General features: G+C 40.3%; 1 protein-coding gene across 7 annotated transcripts in view; it reads left to right on the top strand.

Moving 5' to 3' along the window:
* The window catches only part of vav2 (vav guanine nucleotide exchange factor 2), a 290534-nt gene that overhangs the window by 71061 nt on the left and 192305 nt on the right, over window positions 1-27168 (top strand). For all 7 annotated transcript variants that reach the window (XM_084745459.1, XM_084745457.1, XM_084745455.1 and 4 more), the window contains exon 2: window positions 11099-11215. In XM_084745459.1, the coding sequence (XP_084601585.1) occupies window positions 11099-11215 (117 nt within the window). The remainder of the gene's footprint in view (window positions 1-11098; window positions 11216-27168) is intronic.

Raw genomic sequence — 27168 nt, 5'->3', positions numbered from 1 at the left:
ATACATAGAAAAGTAAGCTAAGTGTAACTGATGCTAGCTAATGTTTTGACTTGGTCTTGATTCTGTCTCAAGCCCTTGATGTCTTGGTCTTGCCTCTGTCTTGATAAAGCTGGTCCTGGTGTTGCTCTAGGTTTATGTGGTGTTATTTATTTATGTATATATGAATAACATTTTACCCAAGAATCATGCAGAGGAAGCAAAAGTGTAGCCCTCTGTAGCGCTTGCAGATATTTTTTTTAGGGTATATTATATCAGTATATTGCCTGAAGGTTTTACAGGCCACTTTAAAAAAAAACAAAACACAGTGACTGATAAGAGAAGAATGTTATCTCTTGATACATATTACATGTGTGTTTTAATCTTAACTTTTCATAGTGCTTGAAGCCTGTGAATGCATCCTGCTGGTAAAAGACATTTTTCAAGAGTGGATTTTCATTTTCTTTGCCTTTTTTTTTTTTAGCTGTTTAACAAATGTAAGCTTTTCACGCCGAATGAGATATTACCAGCCTAGTATAATGGACATTTGCTGCACTGTGGAGCCGAGCATTTGGATGAGGTTTATTTGGAAAGGTGGAGCGCTGATCACTGCCAGGCATAAATCTCTCCTTACCAGAAAGCAATCAACACCTTTGCTGCGGGATCATTAACCAAACCCGAAGTTTACGAGATCCATCATCACCTCTACCTGGCATATGTGTGTGTATGTACATGTGTGTGTGTACTTTTGTGGAGGTATGTGTGTGTGTGTGTGTAGATTGTCGGAAACAGCTCAGCCAGCCTTTTTCTAGTCATGTGAGCTGGTTGTTGCTGTTCTCTCACCTGCTGAGCGCTCTCTTCCTGTTGTTCTGAGGGTGTGGAATGATTCACTGCTCTAGACACAACATGAGGGCTGTGTGTGTGTGTGAATGAGTGTTTGGCTGCCTCACAGTTCCCAGACAGGCATCAGTCTCTTCCATTGACTCCAGTTCTCTGACTGGCTGTCTGAGTATCTGATCATCTGTCTGACTCATCTTAGTTTGCTCATTATAAATCCTCTCCTCTCCTCTTCCGTTTAAGCATGAAGAGTGTGATTCGGTAGGGTAAGGGTAAGAGGGTGGGACGTAACTTTGCCATCCTGGGAAAAAAAAAATCCTTCCCATATTTAGATATGCTATGTGCTAGGCTTGTCAATGTTAAAAGGAAAACTCATTTTGAAGATGGTTAAAACTTGTTGCTGGTGGACCTACAAAAGCAGGAGAGCCTTTTTTTTTTTTTACATGATAGAAAATTTTGACAAACACTGTGAGAGCTAATGTTAGCAAAATACAAGCTAAATAGCTGGCTAACAGACCTATACAGAAGTCATTAGCTACCTAATTAGCTAGCATTTTGCCAACATTACCTAACACAAAATGCAATTATATGTCACAGTTACAGACCCACAGCAAGATCTTCTAACCAACTTAAAATGTTGTTACTTTCCAACATAGACAGAGCTAGAACCTGCCACAATAAAAACAGGGAACAGAACAGGAGAAAGTTGACGAAGGTTCTACTGGGCACCAAGCTTGCTCAGCTGTTATTAGAGCAAAGAGCAGAAAAATGCAGGACTTAGGACCTAAGAATCCATCTTGGACCTAGTCTATAGAATCTCAGATGGAAAAGATTGCCGGACACTTTTATCTGTAGCTTGACAATAATGGGCAACAGAAACAGGCATTAATTGCTCTTCTCACTAATTATTTCTCTCTTTCAAAGAGCACCTGTAAGGGTGATGTTATGTTTCTCATGGGACAGAGAGAATGACAAAATTGATGTCCTCCTCTTTTGATGATTTAGGAAAGTTGTTTAATTAAATTAAAACTAACATCTTATTTCCCAAGACTATGAAAGTCTTATGTCTACCATGGGAAATAAGCTGAGCCTGAGCCAAGTGTGCATCTGCAACTTAATCTGCAAGCCACGCCTCAGCCTTTGTGATCTTGTTTGGACTGGCAGAATTGTTTTGTTTTGTTTGACCAACTTTCTCCATGTCTTTGTCCTCTGATTCAACTAGTGATAGCAGGGATAGACACAGCTGGAGGAATCAGTGGTACAACTTTTTGGGGTTTATCCTGGAACTGCCTGATGTACAAAAATAGTTTCATGCTCTCTCTGTCTACTAAACCTGCTGTTTTCTCTATGTTTAGACTCTTTGCCTTTTAGTGTTTAGCATATTTAAACTACTTTAGTATATCTTGCATTTTACATATTGTTGTAGGGTAGAGTGGGGACAGTTGCAACTGGGATGGTTGCAACAAGGCTTATTCCTCAAATCAGAAACTAAAATCAGAAGCTAAAGTGATGCTCATACTGCACAGGCTCAGGAGGACAAAAGACAAACAAACAACATCTGCTGCTGCAGTTTTCTTTTTTATGAATTAATCAAAATTACTTAGTTTGAGTCAGTATTTTATTAAGTGACAAGGTTAGCATGTGTTTAGGTCAATGTGGCTAGCTAGCACGATGCCCTGACATAAAACAGACCACTAAACAGTATTTTTTCAGCATAAACTAGTCTTGTTATTCATTATTTTATGTATTTTCTAATGTGTTGCAACCATCCCCTGATCATGTTGCAACTGTCGCAACATGATTGGGGTCAGTTGCAACATTTGACTAATTCCTTTCAAATAAAAAACTATTAAATATAAGTTTAATATAAGCAGAATTGGTTGGTCTGATCCAAATATTCTCTGAGGACCTGAGAGAAATCCAAAAAGCTTTGCAAATGTCCCCAGTCTCCCGTACTTTTGAACCAGAAACAGTGAATTTGTTTGCTATCAGTGATCTTTTTGTCTTGTCACTGTGCCTTCACATGGACTGCTACCAGACACAACTTGCACTCTTTTTTAAACATTATTTTGTTTTTAATTTGCATCACATCTATGAATTGATCAGGATCAGGAAACATGTTCTGATCAGATCAGTTTTGTTTCCCAGCCTTACCTGCAGCTTCCTCCTGCTTTACTTTTTCTCCCCCTAAGGGTTGTTTTCTTTTCTGAGGGGGGCTTTTCCCCCTCCTCAATCCCACTCTTCCCTGACACCAAAGAGTTTCAGTTTTCACAAAACAACCCACCTTCCCCTCTACCTTCCCCTTCTCCCCCTTCCCCGATCATCCATATCCCCGCACTTTTCCCGCATACCATTTCTTTAATTTGCTGTTGTTCGGGCTTTACGAGGAAGTTCTAATTTGTATCTCCTCAGATATGAGCATGTAGGATGTGTGTGCAGATAAGGGGCCGCCCTCCCAGAGGATCAATGCATTATTCTCTGTGTGATGTAGCGTAGTGATACGGTAGAGGGGCTTGTCAGGGATGTGACGGGTCTTTGTTACCTGACTCTTTCCCCTTTGCTGCTCCTCTCCCTCCTGCTTCCTTCCCTATCCTCCTCCCCGCCTTCCTGACAGCAAGTCTGCCTCTTTTAAGAGTTGTTTGCTCTTGACTGAGAAGTCAAAATCAGAGCTGTCGCTCCAGTGGAGCACACGAGCCCCCTTGTATAAAGTCTACTGCCGTACTACAGCTGAGACCACCTACAGGCAGTCTCTCTATCTTTTTCTCTTTAGCTCCCTCACATCTGCCTCCCTCCTCCTCATTCACTTTCTATCTCTTCCTGACCTTCTCTTTTCCTCTTCCCGAAAGGGATCTTTTATAATTTGTACAAAGCCAAATTCAGTATACATATGTATGTATGTGCTGGGACTGAAAGCCTTGAGAAGCACTATTTTAGCAGCCAGTGAAAGCACTCGGTGAGCCACAACTAACAGGGTTGACACGATGGTAGCTTCAACTGGCAAACACTTGAAACAAGTAGTAAACACTTATGTGTGTGCTCACAGATTTACATGTTTTATCTGGTCTATTTGAGAAGACGTCTTTACACAAAACCCTATCTTTTTTCCACCTTTTCCACCCTCTGTTTTTTTCCATGTGACACAGGTGAGGAAAACGATTGATTTGCTGCCTTATAAGAGTCTCAGGGACAGGTGCACAAACAAAGAACCAATAATGGAATTGCCAAAATGGAACAAACACATGCATGCTGTGTTCACTTGCAGTCAGCTTTTATTGAAATGTTTGTCGTAGAACAATCACAGAGTTCTGGAGAAATTAAGTAGATTAAAACAGTATTGCAGTAATAATCCAATCAGCAATCCTGAAAATGAGAAGTTTAAAGGGCTAGTTTAGATTATTTCAAGTGGGGTTGTAGCAGGCTAACCAATGTACTGCTGTGTACAGGGTCAGCTGCAAAACATACTTTAGTTACCTAAGAAAAGGCCCACCTAAAAAAATGGAAATGGCCGTTAAATAAGCCAAATATCTCTCTCTTCAAACCAGAGTCCACTGGCAAAATCAATAATTTTACCTCACAGAACACAGGAGTTGCTGGTCAACTCCTGCCTTGATCTGTTAGGTTGTTTGTGTTATTGTGTAACTTTATTGTTTTAAGTTAGCTTGGATTCACCAAATTACTGCAATAACAAGAAAAAAATGATAAAGGAAGCACTAGATCAGCAAAATAACTGTTCACTTGTGCACAACAGACTCAAATGTTTTTGCACCAATACTTTTTCTTCAAAACCAGTTCCAGAATTATACTTTTTTCAATTGCAAATCCATTTTTACCAAAAAGATAATTACATTACACATAACATTATAATTAAAAAAAGATATATAATAGCTGGACTTGTAATGTAATGTAATGTAATATCTGTATCGTACTGGACTATATAATGAATATAAATAACTTTCAAAACTTTGTAGGTGTGGAAATTTGGTATCAAATGACAAGGCATTTTTTGATACTACATAGTGTTAAAACAATTTGGTTGAAGCCATAAAAGTATTGAAGTTTGGTAGCCAGCCCTACTGCTGACCCTCCACTGCAGTACGAATAAGTTTGGATAAGTACCTCATACAACCCCAAACATTCAAACAATATCTTTAATCTGTTTCAGAACATTGAGTAATATTTGGTTAATGGAAATCATGGTGACATCCGACAGGAAATTAAGAAAAGCTGGAAAGCTAATTTTTGGGATTTTCACTTAATAAATTGCTTGAATTAATAAAACTGTCGGTAAATGATTTTCTGTCAGTGGACAATTTAATCACCTAAGTGTCAAAGTTAAAAACGTGTTTACATGTTTTACATAAGTATACAAGAATTTCTATGAGCATTGTACTCACGTTTGTTCAGTTGATGTGTCTGAGAGTGTGTGCAAGAGGCACTCAACAGTGAAAAATGGAGGAATATCTGCGGCTGGCCTTGAATGTGTTGCAGACCACAGTGAGGTAATTCCAGATGGATTGTGCTAAGGCCAGCCTCAGCCTAAGGAGATGACCGCAGCCTTGTTTATTCCCAGGTGCACTCGCACTCTCCACTCCACAAGAAATACTGTATTTTTCATCAAGATCATAGCAATTCTCCTTACCCCTACCCCGGCTGTCTTATCGCCAAACATACATTAGAATGTCAGACACATCTTCCCCCTCCTGATCCATATCTGCACAGCCCCTCTCTCCCTCTCTCGTCTCCAAACCACTTCAGCAAATGTTACCATTTCATATCTGGGCTGGGAAAATGAGCTTTTTTTTCCCCCTCTCTGCACGTGAGGATCTGCAGCAACGATAACCTTCGCCGCTGAACTGCAAATGTCACCTCGGCTGGCCAACCAATTGCGTTTCTTTTCACCGGCCGGCGCAGCTCTGTTATGGGGTTCACACCCATGACACTGTGGGACTGAGGCAGATGTGCACACATGAATGAGAATGAGTCAGCAGGGCTCTCAGGTGTGGCCAGGAGAGGCCGACTGAAATGCCACAAAATACCAGGAAACCGTATCAGATGAAGCTGTGCTTTTTATCTGAAAAACTACTGGATTGCTAACAATGGGCTGATTTTTCAGTGTTTTTTTCAAAGTGTGAAAGCTAATTAGGACAGCAGGCTGATGCGGCTGATGTCTCTCAAGGTCCATTGTAGCAACAGGAAACACTATCAAGCTGGAGTAAAAGGTTTAAATGAGAGCATTGTTCACCTTTCAATACCTGGGGAGTGGGGATGCTCTGCAGCATATTAAACCCCTTTTACACTGGACAAAAACCCACCAACACCCACTAACATCTGGCTTTTTCTTCAGTGGGAAAGGGTGCAATCGGCATTCAGTCCCGGGTCAAATCACTCTGCAGTGGTCATGGGTATTTATCGGCTCCTGCTCTTATCAGATAGCTATTTTCGCAACTTTTCATCAGAGACAGTGAAGACTTGTTGCTTCTTTTGCTCCTTTTTTATACATATGTGCTGCTTGCTTTGACTACATGCATCAGTTCAGCGCAGCCGACTTTGAACTTTGCTTGAAGGTGTGCATTGAACCGATAACTGCTCGTCTTTGGCTGAGTGTCTGATAAACATTTTATTTCCTATAAATGTCTCCCATTATGTTGCTATCTAAATGTTTTTATTATGAAGCAGCAAAATGAGGAAGTGTAACTTAACACGACTTCCATTCAGTTGAAAGTGAACATGAAACAGTAAATAAGGCAGATACTGGTGCTGTGATGGTGCTGATTTTTTCTGAAGGAAAAGATACAGGATGGCCTTAATAATTATGTCTATTGAACTTTATTAAAGCATACTGTCATAAGCATTGCATAGCTCCATTAAAGAATAGGGCAGCACATGTCTGCATGCAAGTGCAGGCGAGTGAGCGGCAGACTGCAGGTGCTGATCATAGCGGAACAGAAACTTAAACTTAGCAGTAAGTTGTCAGTCTGGTAGTAAATGTACAGCATAGATTCCAACCGCATAAACACTGCAGCTTCTCCAGACCAAGACCAAGGAAAGTCAGTTGTTTCCCAACCGCCAGAAAAGTTAAGCAATTTTGCCTCAAAGTAAGCTGAGTGGGAAAGGCTAACCTTGAGCTAATGATAGCATTGTACCTTTAGAACGTTGGCTCGTTGTGATTGTGTGCCTTTCAGATGCTTTGTAATCCAGCACACATCAAAAAAAAGAAAAAAAAAGAAAAAGAAAACTGAATGGAAAACGGATGTACTGTCAAAGGAAAACGGCTCAATTGCCTATTATCTGGAAAGCTTGTTTAGTTTGTGTGATATAACTTATGTAATAGCACCCTCAAAACATTGTGGGGTTGCTGCAGGATTTTGGCTTGTGACATTCACGTGTGCTGCAGATAGTGATGACAGACAGTCTTCATTTCCCATGATGCATAGCTGAGAGTTTGTTAAGTTTTCTGTATTATGTTCCACAATGCAAGTGTTACTTTTGTTAGTGTTTGTAATGTGTTTGTTCGTATGTATTTCTTCACTCCAGCTGTATTTTTAATCAGGAGTGTTTCTCTTATGCTACATGCTAATATGCAGTCAACTCAAAGAGCGATGTTAACTTCTAAATTAGTGCTGTGTAGTATATTTATAAATAGAAAACATGTGAGTCCATAGCATTTATATAGACATACAAATCAGTGACATAAATCCAATATCTAATGACTGAAATATATCAATCTCAGTCTCTGATACGGATATCGGATGGGATCGATTCCATCTCTATAAAAAGAACCTGCATATACACACTAATTTTCATGTAAAAACAGTATTACTGCACCAAAAAAAACTCACAGTTTTTTTCATTGCTGCCTTGAAAGCATGCTTACACTAACCAAACCTATTGTGACTTGCAAGGCTGCGAGTTGCTTCACTAATTCTGTCCCACAGTCATTACAAGGCTGATGTATGTTAGCAGAGCTTTCAGCGGAATAAGCAATCAAGTGTTTTGTTCCACATAGGCTCTCTCACTCAAGTCTCTTTCAGTGTAAATTCTGCTTCCATGGCCATCGGTTCATATCTCTCACGCACACAGAAATGAAAGGGCATATCTGAGCAGCATCTGGATTTACATGCTAGGTAATGTGTTCTTCACACACACAAAGATGGGAGATGGGGAGGCAGTTATGCTTATCATTAATATTTCAATACCCCTGTGCAGTTATTGGTCCCGTCTCCAGGCCTCAAGGTTTATCTGTGTGATGGCATATTTTAGGGACCGGGACCATCAATATTCCTAACTGAGAGTATTTATTATGCAGTTTGTTATGAGTGTTCTCGGCTGCCGCAGGTTCCTTATGAACTCCATCGTCCGCCCTTCTTCCATATGAGCTATCAGCCCCAGTTATGCTTTCGTTTAAAATGTGTTGATGGTGTAGTGGTTAGCATTGCCGCCTCACAGCAAAAGGGTTCGTACATGCCGGGCAGCTGGGGCTTCACTGTTTGCGAAGAGCAGTTGCCAACCATCTTGATAACTGATTAATTGTTCCAGTTATTTTTAGAGCAAAAACGTAAAATATTTACTGGGTACAGCTTCTTAAATGTGACAATTCACTGCTTTTCTTTTTCATGTATGATAGTAAATGAGGAGACTTTGGACTGTTGGTTGGACAAAGACGTAACTTGAAGACATACCACTCAATTGTGGTTAGCAATTACAAAACAATAATCAAGTGCTCCTCCTGCCCGTTGGTGCAACCTGTTCAGTGTCAGCTAGGATTGGACTGAGTCCCTCACAGCCCTCCAACAACTGTTATAGTTCATAGAAGGATGCATATAAAAAGTTTTAGAAAGTGAGCACATCCAAACATGATAAATGCTAGGTGCTGATCTGAAGTACATGGAAAATGGAAAAAAAAAAAAAGAGTCTGTTAGATGGTGGAGAGTATCAGAAGTGTCTGGGAACTCTGATTGACAGCAAACTGCACTTTGATGCAAATAGTGAAATCTGGATAACAAAGATTGTTTTGCTTTTTGTGAAACTGAGGTTTCTGTACAAATCATTTATTCGCTCAGTTTGTGTTTTTCTGTGATTTGTTGGTTCATAAATCTAAAAGTAAAAACGCTCACACCGTGAAGCACTGCAGCAAGGTTATCAGAATCAGACAGGCTGGTCTGCCCGGATTATTGAAGAGACCAGCCGTACAGGCAGCTCATACCACCCCTCTCGATGTGCATCACCCACTACAAAAAAGAGTTCCAGGCCCTGTTTTAGGGCACCAAGGATTAACACAACTTGACACATACAATGATTTGTTCCAGCAGCTATTAACTTGTTAAATAGACAGGCACTTGCACTTTGCTGTAGCAGTGGTTTACTGCAGTGCACTTTACCCTCAACTACAACCTTGTGCCATATGTGTCTTTTAACTGTTGTATTGTCTTGTCTGCTGTCTCTTGTTGTCTTGCTCTCAACCTGTGAGATAATTATCCTCTGGGATTATAATAAAGTTTGAACTTGAACTTGCACACTAGATAAGGCTCCCATTGAACATTTATTAGTGTAGCGCTGCTGTATACTAATAAATGTTCACAGGAGTATTATCTAGCATGCAGACTCTACGCTTTATTTGCATAACTGGCTAGTAGCCATTGTTGAAAAAGCAGATACCAATCCGCAGTGAGCTAATATTAGCCAATATATTAACCCTAACACTGCAGAATTATACATGGCCAAGAATAGCAGCAGCACAAAGTTTTAACAATAATTTACAGTCAGATACAAAGAACTGAATGCATTATAATAATCACATAAAACATTTGCAGACAGACAATCTGCACTCACCACAACTTTAAAATCATTCAGGGTTAAAAAGCTTTGAAGTTTAGGATTGTTTTGTAAATTATTTCGTGCTATAGATGCAGAAAACCTAAAAGTTTTTGGGAACAAAAAATCCTAAAATATCCCGAGAACAAAGATTTCCATATTTCAAGTCATTGTTGTGAAGCGCAAACCTCGTATCGCCATATTTTGACATTTTTATTGTTTTTAAGAATGCGTGGTCACCCTTTATGCCTGTTTGTGGGTTTTACAAATGTTTTCCCGCTGAAAAGTCTTCAAAAGAGCTTCTATCTTTGACTAAGCTGCTTCATTTCCTGAAAAGTAACTGTTTTGGACATACAAGGTTCCTGCCCAACAGCGATGAAGCACAAAAGAGAAGATAAAGAAGTGGGAATTTTGCCAAGAATGGCTTTGTAAATAAACACATGTGAATTACAAAGGCAGTGTGCACACAAAGCAGACCGATTTAGGAATTCATGAATATAATACACAGGGATGAGAAAGAAAACCACAGTTTGTAATGGATCTCAGGGTCCTGTGATACATGCTATTCAGCATGCGAAGACAATGGGCTGAGGAATTCTTATACAGCACGTCTCCATAGTCAATAACAGCTATAAAGGTAGATTCCCCCAATTTTTGTTTTACACAAAAAGAAAAAATACATCCTATAGTAAAAACTTAGAAATAGCTCTCGGTTTTTGTAGCTGACCAAATATGCACCATGACTGTAAATCCTGCTTAACTGGTGCTTAGAAGATGTTAAAACAGACACTAAAGAGCCATCTTTGAGTGCTGTTTGGCAGCCTCTTTCTTCTCTATCACCTGATCTGTATCTCTAAATACCCTGAAGTGCCTCTTGTTCCTTTTCCTAAATTTCTGTCTCTGAATATAAAACCAGTTTTACTCACTAAAAAGAAATTCTCTGAATGCTAGACCTTCAGTGTTTTTCTTTAAGACATTTCTACACGTGGTTGTTGTTTGTCAGGTTTGTGACCTGTGACCTTTCAGTGTGAGGCCCATGTCTCCGTCCACCATTTTTGTACCCCGCGGCGGCTCTGTGCCGGTGGGCTTGTCTGTGCTCTGATGTCAGGAGACGGGCTCCTCTGTGGAGCTTCTTATCGGGATCCGTGAGGCAGCCCATCAGCCTCAGGAGCAGCAATCAGCCTGCTCACCTTCTGCCGCTGAATAATCACACGTCCACCAGGAGAGGATGAAATGGAGAGCCTGCCAATCATCAAGCAAGAAATTAAATATTTACAAAATTGCTGTCACACTGGTAGCGGGCATTAAACAGACTGGTGCAACATCTTTCTGAGGGCAAATATTCATCGTGTTTAATCACGGTGGTGTGAATCCAATATGTTAACTGAAAATTGTCACTGAAATTGTGATTGCAAGATTAAAATTGAGCATGCACCAATGTTTTTTTTTTTTTTTTGTCTTCCCTCTTTTGCAGTTCCTGTGTCTGAAGAACATCAGGACTTTTCTCAAGGTCTGCCACGACAAGTTCGGCCTACGCAACAGCGAGCTGTTTGACCCTTTTGACCTGTTTGATGTCAGGGACTTCGGCAAGGTGAGTCAAGCATTCGACATACGGATGGATGCTCTAATTTTCAGCCTCCAAAAAAGCTCTGCACTTGAACTGACACTGTCATCAGCACAAAAATGGTGCTGCCCAAAGGCTATATTCTAACTGCAGCAGACACTTAGAGACATGACGCTGCTTGCTTGTGTGACAGAATATCATTTAGAGCAGAAGGTATGCCCTTCTGTTGCCAGATAAAACTTGAAGGGATAGTTCGGATTATTTGAAGCGAGGTTATTGCCTATGGTTGATGCCGGTTGGCAAGCCACCAGTTAGGAGAATCAGAGAGGAGCACCAGCACAGAAGCTAAGCAATTAACTGCTCTGGAAAGAAAGCCTTTTCTAATAGGAAACCACTGTTATATAAGCCAAACATCACTCTCTCCAAACCAACCAAACTCCATAGAAAAAAATCATTAATTTTACCTTACAGAACACAGGAGTTGCGGGTCTACTGCTGCCGCTATCTGTTTGTTTTTTTGCATTATTGTGTGACTTTGGTGAATCTGGACTAACCTTTTAAAGCACCAAAGTCACACAATAACATAAACAAACAAAGAAATCTAGGAGTGGCACACCAGCTGCTGTGGTGTTCTGCAAGTTAAAGTTACTGATTTCGCCTATGGAGTTTGGTTGATTTGGAAAGAGTTATATTTGGCTTATACAACAGTGGTTTCCTGTCAGAAAAGGTTGTGAAAAGTGTTGAAAATATTCTAAATATAGCGTACAGTTAAATTGATGTTGTTTTTTTATTTTTTTTTTTAGATGGACTCTTTTTTAAGTGGCTGAAATACCTTTTGTTGCTCACACAGTCTGCAGTAGTACATGGTTTAGCTTTCATGCCAGTTCTCCTGCTCTGTAACCGAAATTCAAATAATCACAACTGTCTCTTTAATGTGGCGTATGGTCTTGTTTTCTCAGTGAAACACATGAAAAAAAAAATACAAGCTTTTCTTAATTTTATATGAGAAGTGAGGCTTTTGTCTGTGTCTCCTCATCCATTTTCTGTGGTGGAAGTGCAGGCGTGTGTGCAAAGTTGTTGGTGCATCTGCAGTATGTAGATGTGATTTGCTTGGGTTTAAACATAGTTCAAAGTCAAATCCGTCACTTACATTAACCTCAATATGGTAGCACACAACTCAGATGAGCATTTGGTGTAACACTTCAGGGTCAGCAATCTCCTCGCATGTCACCGTCTGACTAAAATTGAACTGCTTTCAAACAGCGTGCCGTTGGATTACCATGTGGATGTGGATGTGTGTTGAGTCAGCGGTGAAGGTGGCTGACTCACTCGCACATCATAATGTCTTTATGGAGAGTTTTTTATGGGATTTTCAAGTGGATTTTTGTGTTGAATAAATTGGTAGTCATAAGGTCACTGCATGCTTTTTTCTTCTTCATCCTGGGGAAGGTTAGGGACACGGGGTCTGAGTGGGTGCTCTTGGAGCATATATATGTCAGAGTGGAACTGCTGCTTTTTTGCTTTGAAAAGTGGTTCAGCATCGATCAGGAAGCGTCTTGGATGCCTTCTGTAAGAGAAAACCCTCTGATCCCCAGTGTTGGCCCTAGGCTGCTTAAAGCCACTACAAGGAACTTTCATATTTTGTTGTGGACAAAAGCGGTAGTGTTTCCATCATAACACCCACAAAATATAACATCAAAAATACATCCTGCTTCCTTTTAACAGACTAAAGTACTACTCACTGTAACTCTGATTGAAAAAAATGTCAACATGGGCTTGGCAGTAATATACAGACTGTTTCATAATAACTTTAAAAAACCTTGTAGTAGCTTTAAGTATTCCCATATGCATTTGTAACCATTTTCATCAGAAAACTCAAACAGTCCTGTAAAAGTGAAATAATTTGTGAAACATAGGACAATGGCTGAATTTATGGCGATTGAAGAAGACAAAGAAATACTAAGATGCATTTTTGGGACAGAGAAAAACCACTGGACATGATGATTTGGGTTCTTAGTCTGCAGCTTCTGTAGCCCAGACCCATATAACTGCTGGAAAATGGATATATGGAATTGTAGTTCTTTGGTTTAATATGAAGTATGTCAGATATGGAATTAGTGTATGTAGAGTCACAACGTATGAGCAAATTACTGGCATTTCATTGTCAAAACTACTGCAAACACAGGGATTATGACATCTTTTCTTTTCATAGGAATAAATATGAGAGGAGAAAACACGTGCGATATAGGAGGGGGTTGGGGGGAGGGATTGGCTGGTAATCCATGATCGGCATACCCTGTTGGCCTCAGCTCCTGAAAGTGAATTGTTTCCCTCTACTTCCTAATCCCTTTGACTGCGGTGTGTGTTTGTGTGTGGCTGCAGACAGAGGAGTGGGGGTGGGAGTGGTGTGTGTATGAGGGTTTGGGGAGGGAATCAGCTTCTTTCTAGGCTACTAGGCTGTTAAAACAAGCAGCAGGGATAGTATGAAGTTATTAAATTGATGATGACAGCTGATGCCTTTGTTTCAGGGCTTCTGCAGTGGGAATGTTAATACTGGCGCTTTTCAGCTGATTGAAGGAACATGTAGAATTTAAACTCCAGTAGTGTGGGTGAGATCTGAATAAACTATTCTACATCTTGCAGTGATCGATTACAAAGAGGATGCATTCGCGGAAAGTCATCCGCTCATTTATCTAACATATCTAATTCAACATACCCACTCTCCCGGCTTTGGGCTGAGAAGAAAGACGGAGAAGAAAAAGATGAGAGAGAAGAAAAAGGAGACAAGGACTCATTTGGCAGTTTGCAGATAAACCACAAGACGATGTCTGGGAGTCAATGAGCTCGCTGTGAACGGTATTAAAATCCAACAGCAGTCAGAATCAATCACATAGGCCCTCCATATGTCAATTTGGAAATTGCTTTTGTATGGTCTCAGCGGTGGCGGGCTTGTCTCACCATTGATTTTCCATTAAGGCCAAACATCACATTATAATATATTGAATTGAGTAGATCCCTACTAATGTGGCATACATTTAAATAGTGAGAATGCCTCATAAACGCAAGATAAAAGAGCAAGGGTCTCTTTAGTTCTTTTTTGTGCAGCACAGCATTGGATTTGATCTTTCCTCTTTTGTTACCTTGACACAAAAGTTTCTTTGTGTCCACGTCCATTGTAAACCAAAGCAATTCTAACTTCCATCATATATATCATAGTGCAGTATCATTCATGTCTCCTTACCATATCTTTTTTAAGTGCTCCTTTGTTTTCACTTTTCACAAAGAAAAATGCTTGGCGCTTAACACATTTCGATGCAAGGGTGCTCTCAGCCCAAGAACTATCTCAAAAGCCCCATAGTGCATATATACGGATCATAATTTCTTTTCCATAACTGACTACTAATTCACATTTTTTGAACTTTTCATTTCAGTATCTACAACCACGTTTCTATCCACCAAGTTCCCAGAACTTTTACTTCCAGGAACTATTTTTTAAAGGGTTCCTTCACCCTGTTGTTGTCTGTTTCCACCGTAGTCTAAAGACTCATTAAGATTAAGCAAATTACTGATGTATGAAAAACCGAAAGCGCTGGACCAATCAACCAATCAGAAATGTTCAGCACTGCAAGCCCCCCAAATTTTTCCATGCAATTATGCAGCGATTGGCATCGATCCGTCTGTCATATGCTTTCTTCTGTAATGTCGATATGTTGAAGCATGACGACCAAAAAACAAACTGGTTTATGGCTGCAGATTTTTAAAAATGGTGGCCAAAATAAAATTCTCCAAGTCCTCAACCAATCAGAAATGTGTAGTGTGGCAAGGCCCAACCCCCAAGATTAGAAAGTACTACCTCTCAACCAGGGACACAAAATAATATCCCCAGAACTTAATTTGGTTCCTGGTCCCTGTGGTGGAAACATGTAATTTTATTTTACTGTCAGTTCCTCCAAATATTCCTCGTCTTTGGGGAAAATTCCTGCAGTGGAAATAACACTTACGTGTTCTTTTTCCCAGTTCTAGATGGATGTTTTGTTGAATGATATTAGAAGATTTCCATTAAGCTTTACCATTGACCATTTACATTGCAGAGAGTGGTGCAGCCATACAGGAGATGACAGTCACATTGGATGCCACTATCCACCCCCCCCCCCCCAAAGACACATCACCTGACAGTTTTTTGCTTGAGTGCATCAGGTTCTCTTCACCTGCATTGTGATTGGAATACCAAATTTTCTGGAGTCTGTTACCACAGTGGTAGTTTAAACAGTATAACAATGAAATAACACTGCAATTATACATGATCTGTTTGCGTATATCCAAATTTTTCCTTATTGTCATGTGAAATATGAACACCGCAATATATGGTCTCCAAGCCAGTGCTGTTTCTTCAGTTGTTTTACCCTTTGTGAAGAAAAAGAAGACAAAGAAAGAGAATCATAACAAGAAAGAAGAGAGATATCTTAAGAAAAAAAGAGGTGGAACTCTCAGTGTGTCCCCAGCGGCACTCCTTTTGAAAACAAATGGGGTGTTTGCAAAGATAGAGCCTAAACTGTATATTTTTAATCTTCTCAGGTAGCCTTGAATTAAAGCAGAGGACACTGGGGATACGAGGCAAGAGAGAAGGATTTGATAGCTGCTGCCTCTATAAACATTAATCAGCCCCAATCCACCTTTCATACCTCCGCAGTGGCTGCCAGGGGCCCCAGAGTTCATCTCCCCTGGCCTCTGATCGCCATCTCTTGTCTCTAATGATGCCTTTTCCCAGGTCACATGCAAATAGAGGCTGGGGCCAGCAGGGCCCAATGCCTGAAAAAAAAAGTAATTGCCCCTTTAAAACCTTCCCCTTCCCCTTCCAGTGGGGCTAGTGTTGAAACAGATGGAACACATACCCTGTTCGATGTCCTCTACTGATTTTTATTTTCGTACTTAACATATTTCAACCAGGAATACCCTCCTCCACCACGCACAACATGCACTAGGGCTCCCTTGTTGCGTTGTCTTTTCGCTGTATGGTTCCATGCACATATCCCCACACTTCTTCTCTTCTTTGCACTCTAACCCATCCCCCATCATTAGAAATTCATTATGACATCATTAAACCAATGAAATACAGCTTATTACAGTAGACCCCAGAGAACGCTTTTATTTAAACGCCTCCCTCTATCCGAACCCAGCCGCCTCGTTTCCCTTTCTCCCGACCTATTTTAATTAGCCACCAAAGGAACATTGCTGTCATTTAAATGAACATGGCAATCAGTTTATTTGGCTGTTGCCATGATTAGCATAATTAGCCCGCACCTGTTAACCATCGATCAACAGTTTGGTAATTTTCCGTCTGTGACTGGAGAGCAGTGAAGGAAGGAAGCTTTTTCTGACAGATTTGCCATCTTCATTAAAGGGAATAGCATCTTTCATTTGAAATGCAGACAGTGTTGCTTACATCAATTTCTATCTCACCTAAACAGCCTTGTAGTCATGACTGACTGACTTGTGAGTGTCGGAGCCATCCGAGTGATGCTCTTCAACGTGATAGTACAGCGTCAAGGTGAAAGGATTTTATTTTTGTGCTGCGTTTGAATAGAATTTGAAATGAATTTCAATGTGAGCTCATTGTTTATATGAAACAGCTATCACTTGGTGGGTGGTTCAGTTGATAGCACGCAGATTTTATTTGTGAACTTTTCCACTTTAACGGTCCACCTTGCAACAGAGAAATTGAAGTGTCTGTTTTGTCGTTAGCTAACATAAGTGAGAGACTGCGTGTTCTTTGAATGAAATCTGTTTTTTTTTACTGGCAGATGCTATTTGCACCTGGGTTGGAATAGCCAATGTGGCTATTTACACCCAATTGTATATAGCGTAGCATGGCAGAGAGAAGCACCCAGCAGTCGATAGTGAACAATGTTATTTGCACTCACGGGATAAAGAGCCAGTGTAGCTATTTACACGCACATCGCAGAGGTAAAACATGAGCTTTCCCTAAACCCAACCAAGTAGTTTTGTTGCATAACCTGACCAAGTAGTTCTGTTCCCTAAACATAATCGAGTAATTTTATTGCCAAACTCTAATCAAGTATTTTTGTTTCATAAACTAACCAAGTAATTCCATTGCCTAAACCTAACCACACTGTGCCTGAAACTGAAAATAATCATTTAAACAAAACAACAGGTATACTTTTATTGGCAGATGCTGTTTGCACCTGGGTTGGAATAGCCAATGTGGCTATTTACACCTGGTTGTATAAAGCCTTGCATGGCAGAGACAAACACCCAGGTGTCCGTAGCCAACAATGTGATATGCAGATAAATGTGCAGGGTAGGGTGCAAATAGCCAATGTGGCATTGTCAAATTTTTGTTTCTTAGGGTGGGACTCAAACCCCGCTCACCCCTGCTCTTTATTGCTAAAATAATGGGGGTCAGGTTTGAATAGTGGAAAATTTGCCATATGCCTCTTCATACCTGGGTACAAATACACACTCCAGATTTTATTTATAAGATATATTTGAAATTTGGCCTCCATCACAGCTTATAATCAGTTTACTTAATATTGAATACACAAAAACACACAAAACAGATGGAGAGTTGGAATGTGAAGGAGTCACACCAATTCCCTGATTGAATTTGCACCAACTGCTCCTTTTTCAGTCGCTTTTCTTTCCTTCTCACTTCCCCCATCCATCTCTCCCCTTCCCTCGGTGTCCTCCTCTCCCCACTCATTCATCTCACACCCACTCTCAGTGTGAGTATGTTGTGATAAGACTAAGCCAGCGGCGTGTGAGCCACCATTGTATCAGGACGGCGTGATTGCCATTGGTCGGCAGTGTTTGATTACCCTCTCTGCTGCTCTGAATCCCGTGCACACTGAACTCTGCTCCTTTCATTTCCTTCCTGTGCTCTGCAGCTAAAAATAGCTAGTTGCTTAGCATCCACGCCCAGTGCTGCTAACATCTGGAACGTGCCTCAGCCACCGTTGGCCCGCTTGCCTGAATGCTATTTACTGAAGTGGGTTTTAACCTCAGACACAAGCCCTCAGTCTGGGCCTGGGCTCATTTGCTCTAACTAGTTGAACATTTTGAAACATGCAAAGGACATAAAACCTTTTTAAATGCTTTGTTGTTTTATGCCTTAGCACTCAATCAATTTTGTAACTTCAAGTCAGTTTTATCTATGCACTCTTAGAAGTAAGAGTTCTACACAGAACCATTTGCTTCTGAAGAACGCTTTTTGAAAAATTTGTTCATCAAATGTACCTTGTAGAATAAGAATTTCGTTAAGATTAGGGGATTTGGGATTAAACATTTCACCGATGGTTACATATTTTTACATTTTGTAAAGTTTATAAAGGTTCTATTCCATGCAAAGGAACCAGTAAATAAAAAACACAAAAGCAAGGCCATTTTGATTCCTGTCTAACCCTAACCTATGGGTTTACAGACAACAATGAACTGGATTACTTTAATTCTGTTGAAAGTCTCATTTAGATTATTGTGAAGGAAAATTAGTAAAGCAATTCATGGACATTCATTCTCAATGGAAAAGTGTGTTCTTGCTTGACAAGACAAATGATGTAACACCACTGAACAATGTTCATTCACTGAGGAGGGTTACATGAATTGGTATGTTGGTATTGATTCACGCTGTGCTTTTTGGAATGAAAAGGAATAGCTGCAGAAAAGGTAGTGATTCATGCCTGTCAGACTCAGGCCAGGGAGACTGCAGTAAATGATAGAGGGAGGTTTAAGGGTCAAGCAGCCAGGGTCGCCCGCTCAGGTCAATGCGTCCCCCTCCATTAGTGACTGCGTCCTCAGCGGCAGTCCTTTACTGTCAAGGTCCAAGTTGAATTTTCAAAGCCATGGTTACCTTGCCCTTCTGGGGAGGTTGAGTGTTTTGAATAGATTTATTTCATAATGTGATACCTGAGGCCTTTTTTTGGTTTAAAAGTTAATTTAGTTAATAGATAAAGATAGATAAAGCACCCTGAGAATGTGCATTGCATCAAATTAATCAGTTTTGTTCATGTAAAAGGATGATAGGGAAGTAAGTACACATTTTGCACATTTTGAGGTACTTGCACTTTTGTTGCTACATGACTGTGGGGTCACCCACCTGGTGGTCTACATAACCTGAAAGAAAGTCTGTCTTTGCCAAATGACATTGGATAACAGTTTTATGAAGGTCATGTCTATAATGAATTATAAGGGCACTCATGAGACACTATAATGGCTTATAAAGCTTTTATGAAAATAAATGTTTATAATCATGCATTACCACATAATAATTGCAAGCTCGCAAAGTCATGCTATAGCGCATTATTGATGTTTATAAATTAATTGTAAATTATTTTTAATTATAAAACATTAATAATAATCTGTAGTGATATGTGAGAGGAGTTCTTTATGTGACTTTGTAACTGGCTAAAGTTATGGTAGTTATAATGTCCTATGATTCTTCTCTAAAAAACTTTTACCACTTTGGCATGGATCTATGAAGCATTATGAATGCTGAACTTACAATACAATATACAGTGTTATAGGTTGTCATGCATTATTCTAAACATTTATAAATATTTAAAGAAAACCTTACCAATGCACTATAATGTCTTATGAATATCCCTATGATGCATTATAGCCATGACCTTCACAGAAACTGCTACTAGAAAGGGTTATACTTTTTATGAAAAGGAACATTAGCATTCAGAGGAAAGCGATAGAGGTGTTCTATCACACAAGCCTCCATTAACCAATTTCCCAGGGAAAACCCTGAACTTTATTATATTGAAGACGGGGATATTGTTCTTTTCATACACGGCATTTGACATCTACAGTAAAAATCCTACTTATTTTGCAGAGATTTTCTTCATAAAAAACAAATGATCAGTTCATAAAATATTATGCATTATAGATTACACTACCCCAGCATTATATAGACTAGTTTAAATTATCTTCTATGGCCAGCTACAACATGAAAATACAGCTTTTATGTAAGGCATCAAACTTTACTTAGAGTGTTCTTGTATTATGGTTTTGTTACTTTTACTTACATAAAAGATCTAAATACCTCCCTCCAATACTGCCTGTCCCCTAACACCATATTTCTTGATCCGAGATTACACCCAGTGCTCCCCTAAGAGAGAATTTATCTCCATAGCCTTCTCTGAAAACACATCCTCCTGCCTCAGCAGACAGTTTTGTGGCTGCTTCTTCTATCCCTGTGCCCTCTTACTTCACGGCCTGTCCATCAGGACCCCCCAACTGCAAGTTTTTACATAAAGCTTCCAAGACATGATCAATAATTCATCCCAAATGCCACAGTGCTGATGATAATTCTCCTGACATGAATTATAAATGGGAACTTCCTCTCCCTTCCTGTGTTTAGACCCCCTTCCATCTCTCCCCTCCATGCTCCACTCCCATGACCTCATTATTCCTGCAGCTCGTTACCGTGATACCTGCGGAAACAGGTGGTTGCTGAGCAATAGGCCGTTGTCCAGGGATATGGCCTGTGTTGGTGCTTGGCTCACGGATGCTGACTGTTGGAAGGTGTCTGAGTTCACACTTGCAGTAACAATGGAGACGAGGTGAGATGGATTGATGACGGCATCCACTCTAATTGAGCCCACGCAGGCCACAGTGTTGGCTGGTGTGCGTGACGAATGTGCACAAGCTTGAGGTCCAGATGACCCAAAATATGTCGTTTGAATGAAATTTTAGTACCATCTGGATTCCCTCCAGCTGTTCCTTACCCACATGCTCTATAGTTTGACTTTGCTGTTGCACATGAATGTTCCATTCTATGGAAGCACATTACAGTCAAAAAGAAGTGTAACGATGTAATAACTGTAATCTAAATGTAATACATATTGATAATTTTTACACATTTTGATATGTCATAAAGATTTTTATGAATGAAGACTTTTGTTGGTTATTACATCATAGACCGTATTATTACAATTTCATTAAAAAAGTGCAGCACTTGCATTTTACAAATACAGCCTTAAAATGTAATAACATACTGCAAGATCTGTTTTAAGATGGTAAGAACTTCACCTCCTCATTTCAAAATCAGTACGTTGTAGTTACGATATCTGTATCTCAAATTGTGATGATTCTTAACCTTGCTTACCTTCTTTATAATTACATGGTAAAAGTTCAAGGTCTTTATGGTTGTATTGGAGGTGGTGATGTTCGACATGTTTTGCACACAACTGCCTTACCTCAGGGTCTTCAATAACATAAATTTCCACGCTCTTCTCTCCTTCTCCAGCCGTTTTGCTAGCTAATCTTGGAGTCACCACCAAATTAGGCTGACTCACCGGATGCACACTGTGGGTATAAGTCTGCCAGTGGTTGCTTGTTTCAAGCGGCGTCGTGGCCAGACCTTTCTCCAGTGCTGGGCACTGTGGAGAGAGGTCCAGCAATGCGAGACTCCCACCAGATTGAAACCAATTAATTTGAGAGCAATGACTGCATGGTCTGCGTATCCAGGACTCCCTCGGATAAGTCAAATGTTTGCATGCTGACTGTAAATGCATGGCATGTGGAATAAAAAGATTTTTCTTATCCATTGCACTTAAGGCAATCTTTTGCAACATGTTTATCACACTCGTTCATATCATGATGTGATGAAAATATGATTTATCGGCACTAGTAGTTCACGGTTGGTTCATTTGTCATTCCATGATGCAGGGTTTATGCTATACAGGGAAAAAAATAATATTGGGATGTAAAATGACCATTATTCTTTGAGATGCTAAAGTCATAATGTGTCATTTTCTGTTTCTTTTTCCTGGCTCATATCAATGTGTTTCTGTACCATTCTCCACTGTACTAAAACTATTCTGCTGTTGTTGCTGAAAATACAGTACCTTCCAAAATCAGTAGAGACGTTTACCTAACAATAAGTACTCTGTCTTTATTTCTTTTTTCCTCCTCCACTTTATTTTGGTACCTCTTTCCCTCTGACAGCATTGCACAATGGTGTCATTTGAATCCACCAGAGGAGAGAGAATTGCTGTATAAAAATCATTTATTGAACTTTTAAAGCTCAGTGCAGTCTGAATCCTATTGTGGAAATAATTGGCCTCTTTTGTTTTGCGTGTCAGCGAATGTTACTGTGTGCTGCTAGACAAACTGACAGACACAGACAATGCAATTTGGCCCAAGCTCAGTGCTCAGCCTGGGTCTTTGAAGTTTCTCAGCTCGCTGTTAACGCTGCGCAGAGTACCCAAAAGACTGCCGAGGTGTGATCACAACCCTTTCTCTTGCCTTTTGGATTGTGAGCCATTGGTCACTGGAGGGCGTGTCCCTGTTGTTGGGATGGCGTCTTTGGAGCGCCGCAGGGCTAAAGTGGGTGGGGGCGAAGAGGAAGAGCCCCCACAGAGTAGGAGTCTCTGAATTCCTTGCAGCCGGTGTGAGCTCTCATTATTTCTCCTCCCCTGATTCCTCCCTCTGAGGCCCCACAGGCTTGGCTGTGATGGACAGGTACATTCTCTGAGGAATCACTGGCATGAAAAAAGAAGAAAATCACCAAAAAGGGAGTCCATCCTCAATCATCTTTTCCTTGCAGAGGGATTACTCTCATATGGAGCTGAGAGGCAAGCCAGGCTTGGCTCATAAATCATACTTATGGTGCACAAATTTGAATGTGCATACGTTGGGTTATGCAATGATACCCTATTTGCCCTCACATCGAAAATAATTTCCCTGTAAACAGTGGCTGAAGACATTATTTTAGGAGACAGTTGGCACACAGAGCACAGAATGTCAAGGTGGCTTTGCAGGATCATCAGAATAAGCTGCTTTTCAAAAACCATGATTAAATCATGAGAGTTACCAAATGGCAGACTGTGTCACGTACAGAAGGAATCCTCTGTGTTTGTTGACAACAGGGATTCACCAGCAAAATATTCTGGGGGGAAAAAAACAACCAGACTGCACAGACTGCTCCCTGAATTAAATCAGGCACTTCTCTTTGTATTTTAGATTATTAATTTATTTTTTTGCAGAGTGCTGTCAACATTGGTATTAAGTGTAAAGAGCAAGCAGATTTGTAGTATTAGACTGCACAGACAGAGAGTGATGCTCTGCCAGTTAGTTGCACCCTGTAAGTGTTAATAGACCATGTGTTCTCTGACATTCATTAAGGTTTTGGCTTGGAGCCTAAGAGCAACCCCACAGAGCGACACACACAAAAGTCTTCTCTGATCTGATGGGACTGTTGACAGGACATTGTCATTTGTCTGTGCCTTCCAAAAGCATTAAAAGTCACAATAAAAAGAAATCAGTTTTCTGATGTGGGAACACTGTGGTTAAGGTTTAGTTTGGTTCAGGCACTAAAACGACTTGGTTAGGTCTAAGGAAAGATTGTGATTTGGGTTCAAATTACATTCTTTCAAAATGGAAACTTCACCTAACCCTTCTCTTGGGTTGGAAGTGCACTTTGAAGTGCATTACCACCAACAACTGTTGCTTCAGGTCACATGAAAACATAGCAAGCACTCTTGCTGCCCACCCTACCTTAGAGGTGTGTTACCGCCACCAACTGTCACTCTCACATGACATGAGAAGGTGGTTAGCAGTCTGTTACCTTGCTAGGCATCATGTGAGAAACTTGCCCCAAATATATATCAGCTACGCTAAGACATATGGATACTTGCAGTGAGAACGCTCTACCAGGGGACAAATTTCTCCTGTAAAACAGTCAATCTTATTGAGCAGAAACATTTGCCGGTCTGCCAAAATTACTTATGCTGTTGTTCTTGCGAGGACCGTCCCATACTGGGATATCGATATGCCCAGCCCTAACTACAAGAGAAGACAGCTTAACTGTCCATTGAAAATATGTTGTTTTTGTTAGGATTTGAGAAGTAAAATGTGAGTCAGAGTCAAAGCACACTGATTTCCGGTATTTAATTTGGTGAAAGTGCTCTCTGCCAATCTGATCTCTGCATGTCAGTTTTGCCTTGAACAATAAACTGAAACTCTACCAGCTTCAGGGATTCTGTTCTGAGGGTAACACTGTCCTCTGATCTCTGGGGATAAAAGTGTAACATGTCAAGTACTAAAACAGGATAAAAATTAGAGTCCTCTACGGGATTTAAACTGCAGATGAGAACACTAGATGATGTTATTATGATAATAGAAAGACCCAGACTAACTTTTTTCCCCCCATATCCATCCAACAGATCCAGTCCGGCACATAAACACAGGATTATCACATGCTCTGACCAAAAATTACTGTGTCAGATATGCGTGACCACAGAAGTGGAAATAACCACTTTACTCAATTGGAACATTGACAGCACTGTCTATGGCTGCCATTAAATTTGTCATTGCTTTTTATACGGTCCAGTTCATCAACAGGAGCACCAGAGTGTTAGATGACACACACACGGGCACAGGCAGATACAGACACACACACACATGCACGGTGAAGCCCAGGGCCATAAAGCCTCTGCTGGAGCCAGTGCTCTCTGATTTCTCCTATCAAAGGGCTGTAAAATGGAAATGAGACCAAATGGACGGCATGGTCTCTCATTATCCGCAGCATGTATTATAAAAAGTTGTAGCAACACGTTTGACTCTGATGGCGATAAACTGATATTGGCAAGATGCTCCTATTCCACGCTCTTCCTCCTTCTGCTGCACCACCTTTCTCTGCCAGATTCTGCATCGCTTGGTCAAGATGTTCCCCGCTGCTTCGTTTTCTCACCCTTTCCTCCTGCCATCCTCCCATTGTGTATCTCTTCCTCCCACCAGATTCTCACTATTCTTTCTCGCCTCTGATCCCGTTTGCTTACCGTCATTGTGTTTTTTCCCGTGGCTGTGGCTTGTGTTCAGCGTGGCACATGGTAATTTGATACGGCCGATAAAAAGCTAGCAGCCAGGCTCCTTATTGTGCGGTGTCGGGGAGCTTGCCAGGTGTTATAAACGCCCCCTACAGCGGCCACTAAACTGATGCCCTCCTTCGTGCTTCTATTCATTTATTTCCCTGCAGGTGCCTCATAGCAGGTAGTAATGATACACAGCCCTTGTGTGGCCAATGGGGAGGACTGCCTGATGTGTGGGTAAAGGTAAAACTTCCCCAACTTAAGGGAATACTAGATATTTTGAGCATGTAGACGTTAGACGGAAGAATAATTGATACATTTGTATGCTTGGTGTTGAGACACTATTGTCTCAAAATGCAATAAGCAACAGAAAAGTGTGTATGTGTGTGGGGAGGGGGGTGCTTAGGTGCCTTGTCAGAAAACAAACATAGAAAAACATAAATATATATAGAATATGTTTTGATTAATAAGTTTTTTCAAGTTTTACCAACTTTCAAGAAAAAAATAGATAAGATAGATAGAAAAGAGTAATAGAAACGCCTGTTGAATACTATAATAATAAAATGATAAGTTAAATTTATAAACTTTATCATCAAAGATGACAGAAACAGAATGCCTACATATAACAGCAAATTTTGCAGCAAATGTCAAAAAAAAAATCTAAACTTAAAGGTGCTCTATGTAGTTTTTAAGTGTGCTCTGAAGTGTGTTACATTCCCTTTGTTGGTGCATTACCACCGCCAAACAATACTCAACAGTGCTACAAATGATCAAAAAGAGAGCACCTTTAATGTCAAATTATAGGAACAACTGGTTGCATTTAGTAGCATCTTGTGGTGAGTTTACAGTTTGCAAAAACCTTGTCTCACCATTCCCTTCCAAAAGTGTAGGAGGACCTATGATGGCTGTAAAACCTCGAAGCATGAAAAGCCGGATCTAGAGCCAGTGTTTGGCATGTTCATTCTGAGCTACCGTAGAAATATGGTGGTGCAACATGGTGGCTTCTGTAAAAGAGGACCCACTCTGTAGGTTTATTCTAAGATCACAAAAACACAACAATTCTTATTTTCAGGTGATTATACATATGTAGGAATTTTCTATTCAATTTCTGCCATATTCCGCCAAGAAATTCCTGTAAACTTTAGTTATTTACATTTAGTTTTTCAGAAAAAAAGGCATTGTACACATTGCTTGCTACAAGTCTTTTTTGGCTATTTGCCTGAAATAATGTCTATGGTTAACAAAAACTTAAGAGATTTTTACGTTTTGTTCTGCAACATAAAATATATGTCAGTAAATACCCCACTTGCAAATTTTGAAGCTTTAAGTGCATTGGAATAGTTGCTACAAAGAGTTGTCATCACTCCAAACACTAGTGACTTTGTGGTGCTGACACTGAATCACAAGCTCCTAGTTTGTTTACAGCCTATCATTAGCTTTTTACTTCTGGCAACTGCATTCATGCTTCCAGAATAACTTGGTAAACCAAAATGTGCAAGTGTCATAAACTTTTGCTTGCAACGGTGTTAATTTTTTGCACTAATGCAAATCCAGTTGGCTTTCTTTGTGGATGGAACCCGAGCAAAGCCGACTTCTAAGTTGCTGCAAAAATATGGCCTCCCTGCAGCACTGTATAGCGCTGCTATGGTCCAAACCTCCACAGGGCATCTTTAATGTCAAATAAAAATGCTGCCAAAAATTCATTTATACTCTCTCAACCATCTTTCATTTTCATGAACGTGCAGAATCACTTCTATATGAATGTCAGTGATATCTGTGCCTGTTATATAAGCCAGCCCATGCATTGATCAGGCTCGATTCAAAGATTGGCTAAACTGAGATTTACACAAAGTAATTCTCCAGTACATCAAAACATTTGCTCAATACCTCACTGCAAGAGTTTACAGTAAACACGGTCAAAATATACTTCAGTAACAAAGTGAAAACAAAATGGGAAGAACTTTTTTAACACTCTACCTGTGTCTGACCACAGACTGACATTTCAGGGTTTGTTTGAAGAGGAGATGAGTATATTCAGGCTGCAGTGGGTGACTATCTGATATTTTCTCCAACCTCTGACTGAGGTTGTAAGAGTGAGATAGTCACTTATGCTTGGTTTTGTGTATGTGTGTGTGTGCACATCCCTCA

Source organism: Lutjanus erythropterus, chromosome 20 (assembly GCF_056507025.1).
Source record: "Lutjanus erythropterus isolate fLutEry1 chromosome 20, fLutEry1.hap2, whole genome shotgun sequence".
In the NCBI taxonomy this organism is placed as follows: Eukaryota; Metazoa; Chordata; class Actinopteri; order Lutjaniformes; family Lutjanidae; genus Lutjanus; species Lutjanus erythropterus.
Note: the sequence above shows the minus strand (reverse complement) of the source record. Positions and strands in the feature narration are given on the sequence as shown.